Below are 10,126 nucleotides of genomic sequence, written 5' to 3'. Positions count from 1 at the left end.
TCTCTCCATGGCTTCAAGCAGTCACCGAAGTACTAGAACGAGGACTTTAATGAGAAATCTTTGAAGTTGGGTTTCAATCGCTTACGAACAGCTCATCGATCTTTGTGCGTAGTCCTCTCAGGTTCTGGTAGTACACTGAACTGGAAACGGGTAATCATTTCAACGGAGGATGTCTAGCTTCGGAGGAACACATACATTCCTGGCTTTTAGCTGGAGTATCATAATGTGGATTGCGGATAGCTAGATGAATATCTGTTACGGTGTTGCAGTAAGATGCGAGGGTTGCGCACTTGTAGACGGCGTGGACCGCGGTTTATAGCTTTATGCGGGTTCGGCCCTTGGTCCTTCCCGTCACGACCACCACGATGCTGTCGGCATAGACAAATATGAAGAAGATAAGATTTTATGGTCACCGCAACATATTTATTTCATGGACTTGTTGACTTTTCTCGAAAATGAATGAAAATGAATTTTCACCGAGAAAAGTCAACCAGTCCATGAAATAAATATGAAGAAACGCTTGGGGAGGGTAGCGAATATTGATTCCATGCTGATGAGGAAAAGGGTGACCGCCAGAACGAATCCCTGGGGTACTCCGTTCACAGACGAATCTTGGCGCGAAATCGTGCCTACTTTGGACTCCGGAGGACGCACGAAGTTAACTATCTACAAGACGCTGATTAGACTGGTGGTCCTCTACGGCCACGAGACCTGGACTATGCTCGTGGAGGACCGACGCGCCCTTTTTCGAACGAAAGGTGTTGCGTACCATCTATGGGGGCGTGCAGATGGAAGACGGAACGTGGCGCAGGCGAATGAACCATGAGTTGTATCAGCTGCTGGAAGAATCATCCATCGCGCATATCGCAAAAATAGGACGTTTGCGGTGAGCTGGACACGTCGGAAGAATGTGGGACGACGACCCGGTGAAGGTGGTTCTTGAGGACGACCCTACAGGAACAAGAAGACGGGGCGCACAGCGAGCACGGTGGATCGACCAGATAGAGGACAACCTTTCGGATGGAAGGGTTGTCCTCTATTGCGAAGGCTGGCGACAAGCAGCAATGTACCGAGTGGAGTGGAGTGGAGACGGCTTCTGCATACAGCAAGAGACAACAAGGCTGTAGTCTGAACGGACACACACCGAGTGATAACCGAAGCAAAGATTTCATATAACCTTTATTTTTTCTTTGCCCAATACTTCCAAAAACGACAGCTGCTCACACATTGAAAAGCCCTCTCCCCTACACCTGCCCCGACCGCGCAAGTGTAGCTCCCCCCCCCCCCTCCCCCCCCCCCCCCGCCGCGTCTTCTCCGGTTGCCTGGTACAGTGGGCCCCGCTTCCCCAAGTAAGTCCAGCCAAATTCTTAGTCCATCACGAACAGACCTTCGGCCCTGAACCTTTTCCAGAAGGCCCGAACCTCATCAGCATGGATCTACCCCCTTTTCCTCATCATCACTGACCTACAAACCGCGCCCCGCACTTCAAGAGGTTGAAGACCGAATGTGCCAACCGCAAAAGGCTTGCACCCGGCATTCGAAGTGCACGAAGCACACAGCACTCACAATTACCGGAAAAAATGTCCAAGGGATAAACTACATTCCGGCCCCACTTTATCACGGGTCCATCCGGACAGCATCGAAATTGTTGCCCAGCACACCACCGGAAAGCCACTGTGTCGAGGCCGGCGTCCTCCCATTGCGGTGGAAAATCGCCCTAGTGATCCTCCAACACGCGCTAAGCATCGTCGGCAACGATGAAAACAACCCGACAAATGTACATTGAATTCGTCCGACTGAACCGGATATGGCCCCGTCCCTAGAACTGCAAACCTCCCCATATTGGCATATCCCTGATCCAGACCTTCCGAGCCGGAGTAGCCCTCGAAGTCGCACGGTCAGCCTACAACCAGCTCATGCAGCGACGCTTTCCTAACCATACCCACATCTGTACGGACGGATCCAGGGAGGATGTTAGCGACGGCGGAACAGGCTCTTCTCTTCGTTTTCCGCAAGAGTGTTCGATTTTTTCCACCGAAACCGCAGCCATCGCCCTGGCCCTTTTTCAAAAGTCTTAAGACACTGCAACCGCGATCATCATCGATTACCTCTTGGTAAACTGCGCTCTCGAGGGTGGTCAGTCCCGAACCCCTTCGTCCAGGCCATTGAGATTAACGCCGAACCTCTCGCCACCGTTTGCTGGATCTCCGGGCATTGCAGCATACAGGGGGACGTTGAGGCAGAAACGCTGGCAGCAAGTGGTCGGAGAGCCAGGAGGACCCTTCCTAAGAAAGTGCCAGCACCGAAACCAATCAACCAACATTTCATCAGCCACTGGTGGGCATTCCAAGGACACTTGCAGAAAAAAACAAAGGGGTACTTGTAAAATAGGGCGACGGCTGCGACTGGAAAGAACAAAAAGTCCTACCCCGATTACGGACCAGACACACGTAGACCACGCATGCCCACACAATTTCCAATGCACCACTTCCCATCTGCGCCACATGCGAGACCAGGACAACAGTAGAACACCATCTCTGCAGCTGTCTGGAACTCCAGGACCTCCGGGTAAGGTACGACATTCTGCCGCCAATCCGTGAAGCCCTGATCAATAACTCCGTAAGAGAAGAAATCGTTCTTGACTTCGAAAAGGACGACGGTCTCTTCGACAACATGTAATCCACACTAGCAATGTGCCCAAACAAACAAACTCCCCGCCGATGCTGAAGAGGTCGCCCATGGTCCAACACGTCCACCAAACAGGAGGAACCCCAACCCCCGTTTAGGTCAGGTTTAAACTTACTGATAAACCGGACTCAAAAGTTCAGCACGGGTTAAGAAATCGAGCCTAAGCTATAAAGAACCTCTTCTTTAGAGTGTTTTATTTTCCTGTCAGCGATGCCACATGTTTTTTTTTGAAATATCTGTAGAAGAATAACTAAAATGTCTGTAAAAGTCTGTAAATGGTTGTGTAAATTCTAGTTACACTAAAATTTTACTTTAAAAATAGATTGAAAGTAGAATTCTATTGTGAAGGAATCACTCGTATTCGAAAACAGTTATTCTAGTGCAATTTTACTAAACACTATTACCCTTTTAAAAGTCTGTAGATCTCTGGCTACGTCTGTAAGAGACATCAAAAGTCTGTAAAATACAGACATGTCTGTAAATCTGGCATCGCAATAGTATAGTTTATGGCTCCAAATCAGGTCTCTGCTAGGCGGCCATTTTTTCTTAGTCAACCGGATCTGCCTTTGTTAAAATCGCCAACCCAATGCAATAGCATGGGCGACATGGGCCTAGAAGCGGCTAGGCCCATGGCCAGGAGCGCTAGGCCTAGGCCCAGTGACTCAGAAAATAAAATCGCGAGGGATTTTAATTGCGATTTTGAAATCAGCTTTGTACAATGCGTAATACGTAAAAACCTCATTTAATGAAAATTAGTTGCGGTAGTCAAACTTGGTTTGAAAGGATTTTGAGTTTGAAACTATATAAAATTTGAGCTAATTTTACATTTCTCAAGTTGAAAATTTTTGGGGGCGGGGCCCGGACCCCCAGGACCTTCCCGCTGGATCCACCACTCCGCATGACTATTGTCAAAGTCTGTATATCTCCATAGCGGATGACACCCCCTGCTCCAAATCGCCTCACGATTTGTCTCGTCTTGTTATTAGTATGCATCTTAGGAAGCTCATTTATAATTACAGAACCATACCGCTATAGGAATCGTTTCGCATTAATCCAACTCAGCTCCAGCAATAAGGTTTGTTGCCGCTATACTAACTTCGGCTTCGTGGCAGCTCTCTCAATCTAAAACGATATTGCGGTTGTAAAAGCTCAGTGCTAACGCAAACTGTTCCCACCTTCCTTTTCCTCTGAGCGTGACTCTAATTTTATGTCATTGACTCTATTCGGTAACGGTTACGATTTCGTCGAGGGTGGTGGGGTTTTATTTTACGGGGGTTGTTTATATTCGACGAATCCGTGTGGCGTAAACAGTGCTGGACCGCCAGCTGGAATGCATCGGTTTTAAATAATCCTAAAATATTTCCAGCATTTCCCGAATTAGTTTCCCATGAAAGAAGTGTAATTTCACCACGGGAAGCTCCAGACATGCAAACGTCTATCCAAGATTTGCCAGAAGAGGTATTTCAACATTTCCTTCGTCAGCAAAATTAATTAAATTAGTTCTCTTTTTGTTTCAGATGCTGGTCAAAATTACTTCCTATTTAGACCTGGAGGATCGTAAATCGGTCAGTCGTGTTTGCCTCTGGTGGTCTAAACTGGCGTTCCGCCAATCAAACGTCCAACTAGAAATCGATGTTCGCAAATCGAGACGGGATTGTAACTGTAGTTCTAAATGTGGTTGTAATTTGGATCGTACCTATCTACGGGTGCTGATGGCTAGCCAAAGGCACTACAAACACCTGCTGTTCTATTTCGGGACCAGACAAAACAAAACTGATTTGATGCTAACCATACTGAGCAAGTTTGCAAAATCGCTCGAAACTCTGAAGCTGATATCGGACTGCTCCGTTTCGGTGCGGTTGGATTTTCTCCGACGAATTGTAGACTATTGCCAGAATCTTAAAACGCTTCACCTGCAGTCCATTCTATTCTACGATAATGAGGGTGAGGCGATACGATTCGGTGTACTGCCCAAACTAGAACGCCTATACTTGAGAAGCAATCTTCTGGAGTTAACTCAAGTTGATGTTAAAACAATCACACCAAATATTACCTCTTTGTTCATGCGAGTCAGTTATGTCTCGAAGCGACCGGTAGATTTTGTCACTTACTTTGCTTCACGCTTGACGCAATTGGATGTTTGTTTCTTAACCGCGGACTATTTTCAACCATTTTCCAAATTGCATTTTCCACGGCTGGAAAAGTTTAGCTTGTCGTCTGCTGATTCGCTAGTTGAAGAAGATGAATATCTGGAGGAGTATGTTGATTTCGTCCAACGACTAGGCAAGCTCAAGGAAATCAAACTGCAGTATAAAATTAGCACGGCCGTACTTGGAAATTTGGTTCAGTTTTGTGAAAATCTAGTAGTTCTTAGTCTGTACACCGAAGATTTAACCGATGAGCACTTCTTGGGCCTTGCTGAGCTGAAATGTTTAAAGGTTGGTAATTAGTTCTCTCGAAAAATAGATATATCCACGATTAGAGTAAATGCCAAATTTCAGACCTTACGACTTATGAAAGCAACTATCGTTATTAGACAGCCGGAGTTGTGTCCTGTGTTACCCAACGTTCAACAGCTAACGGTGGACGGAGCCACGATCGAAAATTGCCACACGTTCAATGGCTTCCTGAGACATTCATTTCCAGCCCTAGTTTCCCTCCAGCTGTTTCGACTCTGCAACAAGCAAGAGAATGAACGCTGCTCAACACTCTCGTTTTACAAAATTATTTTGGGGAATTTGACTGCTCTAGAACGATTAGCGTTGGATGAACATGTACGACACGTTGACCGCTCCGCATTGTATACTTATTACCTTGTTAAATTACATTTTTTCAGGGTAAACTATTGAGCTGGTACCTGTTAGCCACATTCACCGCACTAACGCGACTCCGAGAGTTACGACTCAGATTCAAGGCTATGACCGACCGCCCTTTGATGTCTGGCCAGCTGCGTCGTGTTGCCAACACAATTCCTGTTAACACTCTGATCCTGAGCTTTATTAAGGTGAGCTGACCATGCGCATTCGAAATTATACATAGAAAACATAAAAGTCTCTTCCATATCAGATCAAAAATAGAGAGATACGAAAGCTGGTTTATATGTTTCCGAATGTGAGACTGATAGAAGCTGTGGGCTGCTCTCCGGTGGGCTTACAATCTGTGCGAAATATACTACCCAATTGTGTGGTCCGCCAAAAGCATAAACTGCGGATGGATGAGTATAAAAAGGACTGATGATTATTTTCTTGCTGCAGCCATCGCAGACGAATCTTCCGTAATTTTAACCAACTCCTTGTCAGTCCTACGAGGCATTACATCAGGAACTTCAATTCATCCATTCGTACAGGCCATCGAGTCCCACCAAGACCCACTGATCACACTGTGGATCCCTGGCCACAGCGGCATCAGAGGGAACATAGATGCCGACCGGATACACAACAGAGGTGCCAGAGGTCCGACAATTAGAAGAAATACCATCATCGACATATACAGAGAATTCAACATAAACCAGCAGAACGGATTCACTAACCACTGGCGGTGATCCCGAGGCCCCACACAGAAGGTAAAGGGATCTGCCAACTTCTGGATCGACCGAGCCAGTTTGAAAGAACAACGAATGCTCTCCCGACACCGGGTTCAACACACGAGAATTACACCCACACCATCTCTAGGGAACTAACAACGTAATGTACCACATGCAACACTCGACTCTCTGTTGAACACCTTCTATGCAACTGCCGGGAACTCGAGGACCTCCGGACACAGCATGATCTGACCAATTCAGTCTGAGACGTGCTGTCCGACGACCCGGTCAGGGAGGAAGCACTTTTTCTATTTTTAAAGGAGGCCCGCCTATACGACCGCATCTGAATCAACCAGACCATACGTGGACCCTCTGCCATACCTTCGTCGGCTGATGTAGACCTTCACTAGCGGAACGCAACCGACTGTGGGCCCTGCAGCTAACCGGGTTTTTGTTTTGTTCTTTTTACTCGTAGTTAATACTTTTATGCAAACCCAAAGAAAACGTTCTTTTCCAAAATAAACGTTTATTGAAACAAACAGTGATGACAGTTAGTAAAACAGTAACAAATAATAATAGTAAGCACGGTCGCAACAAACCCTGCAAACAAAGTACCGTTCGCCGGCATCTATTTTAACCATTGTTGGCACTATGGCGAAGAATGTGGTTCGCTGGACTTACACACTCAATGTGTTTCGTTTACCCGATTCGGTTCTTACGAATATCTTTGTATGAAAGCACTACCTAGACATAAGTATATAATGCCCAAAGCTGGTGAATAATTGCCCATGTTCACCTTCTCACATTCGAGTTTGTGCAAGTTTTTCGCGTGTTCTATCCTCCGATCAGCCCTAGATGTCCATGTGATCAAGAATCCAGTAGAGATGAAATCCGACCATCACTCCGACTCCCGGTAGTTTGTCCTTAACACTACATTGCCCAGAACCGCCAGAAATTATACCGAACAGGACATACTTGTAGCTGTCCCCGGTTGCAACCATGGTCTGATACGGTCCACCAGAATCCCCACGGCAATGCCCCTCCAGCTCTTTTCCTCTAGTGCAAAATGTTCGCTCACCCTCGCACAAGGACATCCGTTTGGTTATGCGCAGGTCCGCCTCTAGTAGCACCGAGGAAAGTTCCTGTTTCTCCGTCAAACCCCAACCGGTCACGGTTAGCTTGTTAGGTTTCAGCATCAATAAATTCTCGGTCAACGGAAGGCAAATCGGATAAATTTGGTCCACCGAAAGGGCAACCGATGAGGCCAATCTGACCAAAGCGATGTCGTAATCTGCGTTGAATCCGTTAAAGTTCTCGTTCGGTATTAGTTTCTCGATTTCATACTCTTTCACAGGTTGGGCGCAAACGTTTCCCGAACAATCCGGATTGTGCGCTAAATCGTATTCTCCCAAGCGGACAGCCTTCGGTCTTGTGCTACCTTTCATACAGTGAGCCGCCGTGAGGACATACCGCGGGTGAATCAACGACCCACTGCAAAGACTCCGTATGGTCCCTTTCCAGCTGTACATCAGATTCGCCATCCAAGGGTACTGTCCGAGGGCCGCTTCGTTGCCCTTAAGAATTTTATCAAATATTCGAACCGTTCCGCAGTTATTAAGACCAAGCTTCGCCGCTTTGGCATGTCGGATGAAGGTCGCAGATTTTGTCCCACCCGATCGCTTCGCACAACATATCGCAGTACTGTCCCTAGCGTCTGCCTGACAACGACTAGCATTAACAAACTCGGCCAATTTTCCATCCTGTCGAATGGTGGAATCCAGAAAGGCATTATGAATCCGATCACAGTGCTGTACGGGGACACATAAGCCCGGCTTACCGACGGCGTCGCGGCAAGTAGGGAAATCTGAAAAAATGGAACCGATAAATGTCGATTTCAGTCGCAGAACAGTGTACATCCCGGAACGCACAAGATTATATCAATGACAGATGGCGTCATCGATAATTGGTTTCAATTTAAAACGATCACTCACCATTATCCACCATCATGTGGGTATTTTTAGTTCGTTGCTTCTTGGTCGGTGTCTCCATGATGGATCCCTCCGGACAGCAGTAGTAGTCCTGTTGATCATAGAAGGAACAGTTACAATCGTATTTTTAGACATCACATGTCACTCACCTTGCTGCCATCCTGGTAACACAAGCTGTCACGTAGTTCCTTCTCGATCACGGTACTACGGCGACCTCGCCTCAAATAGTTCGCGATAGGTTTGCAATGTTCCGCCTGGACACACCTGCCCGTAATGTTCAGGGAATTACTACACTGCTTTCCCAGGCTGAGATCGGCGGGCTCACAGCAGACACGTTGCTCTTCATCGTGATCCGGATCGAAACACGCTCTGGCTCTGATGTCCCGATGCAGGGTAGCATTCCTGTAAACTTCACTGGACATGATCGCATCGTAGATGCGAGGACAAAACTTAATCGGAACGCACGTGTCTTTCACCGAACTGCACTGTTTAGCGGCTGTCACTGAGACGACGACCACGACTAGCACGTGCAGTATGCTGAATGTAACGTAATGAGATCGAGTCATATTGTGGACCTACTACAACTAACTTTTGAATCACTCAATTCGACAAATTGTTAGCGAGTAAACAGAACTCACTAGCAAGAACCAGTTAGCTGCAGCCTTCTCTAATCACTGAGCGGTTTGCGGCGAGAGTCGATCCAATTATACGCCAAACAGCTCATTCGCTCAAACTCCCCGGCAAGTGCCATATGCGGTTTGCGCGCAAGAAAAAAAAACAAATACGATATGCATTCATCGTTCCATGAGTGGATGCTGCGTGCCAATCTTGATCGTCAATTTTTTCCAACCATGCTGGCGGTAAATCCCCGTATTCGCGATGAATAGGATCTCTTGCAAATGAATAAATAATTACTGTCCAGCTCGTACTGTGGCTGGGGGCTCGTTTCGTATCTGAACTGCGGGGATTCCGCGTCTGTCGTGAATCCCACGCAATAACGGAAGATCACACCTCCTTAGGTTTGATCACTCATCGAATGATTTATTGGCATAGTACTTGGTCAAATCATTATCAAACAAATTATATTAAAATTTTTTAAAAAGGGTTCGGAATTTTTTATTTGTGTGACTAAATTACATCGACTATAGTTTTCTTTAATACTGCTCATTGATCAGTTTGAAACATGTCAACGAAAATGAGACACCTTAATTGTCTACGATCAGGCTGTCTGATCTTCGTTCTCAAGCAAACTTGCGCATCTTTTAGTTCAACTTCTACCTTCGCATCTACTTTTTTATCTTTCTCAACATTTTCCTTTTCGCTATTGTTTATTTTGGACTCCTTCTAGTTCCACTGTTCCGGAACAATCCATTTACTCTTTTCGTTGTAATCTGAGTGCGACTGTTTGTCTTAATTTTCTTTCAAAGGAAAATCCACGACGGTTTTTTTACTGGCCTACTATGCTTCTTCAAATGCCAGATGTGAAGATCAAAGAGAATAGGGAAAGAGACGAATAGTGTGAAGCCAAAAATACCTTATTGAGCAGACCAATCGTGCAATGTAAATAAATATTACTCATGCCTGAGTTGGAGGAGATAAGTATTGTAAAGCTATCAAAAAAGAAATTTGAATTTTCGTCAGAATTTAGTGCAATTGTGATTGTAAGGTGCATTCTAGAGTCTATGTATGAGTAAAAACAAGCTTTAGAATTATTTCATCTCTTTGTTTCAAAATGCACATCGTTTGATAAACAAATCCAACGATCGACAAAAGGTTTGTTTTCAAAATATAATAGGAGTCATTTAAAGTGCTGCCTTTGGAAACGGTTGCCAAATTCTAGTGTTGAAATCATCGTAAAGGGAGTGTTGCCGTTTTGACTGATTTTCACTCTGCGTCTCTTTCCCTATTCTCTTTGGTGAAGATGAAA

The 10,126-nt window shown here is 45.9% G+C and overlaps 2 protein-coding genes across 2 annotated transcripts; one reads left to right on the top strand and one right to left on the bottom strand.

The window, feature by feature from the left end:
• The first annotated feature begins 3,959 nt into the window (after positions 1-3,959).
• Positions 3,960-6,705, top strand: LOC131676783 (uncharacterized). The gene is made up of 5 exons (XM_058956091.1): positions 3,960-4,146; positions 4,206-5,126; positions 5,190-5,462; positions 5,525-5,692; positions 5,755-6,705. The coding sequence occupies exons 1-5, from the start codon at positions 4,114-4,116 to the stop codon at positions 5,920-5,922; spliced, it is 1,563 nt and encodes a 520-aa protein (XP_058812074.1). The 5' UTR covers positions 3,960-4,113; the 3' UTR covers positions 5,923-6,705.
• Positions 6,706-6,746: 41 nt separating this feature from the next.
• LOC131676784 (serine protease grass-like) lies at positions 6,747-9,608 on the bottom strand. Its single transcript, XM_058956092.1, has 3 exons — positions 8,349-9,608; positions 8,203-8,290; positions 6,747-8,075 (listed from the first exon to the last, which is right to left on the bottom strand). Exons 1-3 carry the CDS (start codon positions 8,763-8,765, stop codon positions 7,063-7,065), a joined length of 1,518 nt encoding a protein of 505 aa, XP_058812075.1. The 5' UTR covers positions 8,766-9,608; the 3' UTR covers positions 6,747-7,062.
• Positions 9,609-10,126: the final 518 nt, after the last annotated feature.

This window comes from Topomyia yanbarensis, chromosome 1 (assembly GCF_030247195.1).
Source record: "Topomyia yanbarensis strain Yona2022 chromosome 1, ASM3024719v1, whole genome shotgun sequence".
NCBI classification, from domain to species: Eukaryota; Metazoa; Arthropoda; class Insecta; order Diptera; family Culicidae; genus Topomyia; species Topomyia yanbarensis.
The sequence above is the reverse complement of the archived record's forward strand: the minus strand, read 5'-3'. Positions and strand labels throughout refer to the sequence as shown.

Bases quoted from the DNA above. Each gene is read 5' to 3' on its own strand.
- LOC131676784 (XM_058956092.1), bottom strand. From the start codon at position 8,765: ATGACTCGATCTCATTACGTTACATTCAGCATACTGCACGTGCTAGTC. The intron at 8,291-8,348 runs GTGAGTGACATG...TATGATCAACAG, and splicing joins GTTACCAGGATGGCAGCAAG to GACTACTACTGCTGTCCGGA. The intron at 8,076-8,202 runs GTGAGTGATCGT...CCATTTTTTCAG, and splicing joins CCACATGATGGTGGATAATG to ATTTCCCTACTTGCCGCGAC.
- LOC131676783 (XM_058956091.1), top strand. From the start codon at position 4,114: ATGCAAACGTCTATCCAAGATTTGCCAGAAGAG. The intron at 4,147-4,205 runs GTATTTCAACAT...TTTTTGTTTCAG, and splicing joins TCCAAGATTTGCCAGAAGAG to ATGCTGGTCAAAATTACTTC. The intron at 5,127-5,189 runs GTTGGTAATTAG...GCCAAATTTCAG, and splicing joins CTGAGCTGAAATGTTTAAAG to ACCTTACGACTTATGAAAGC.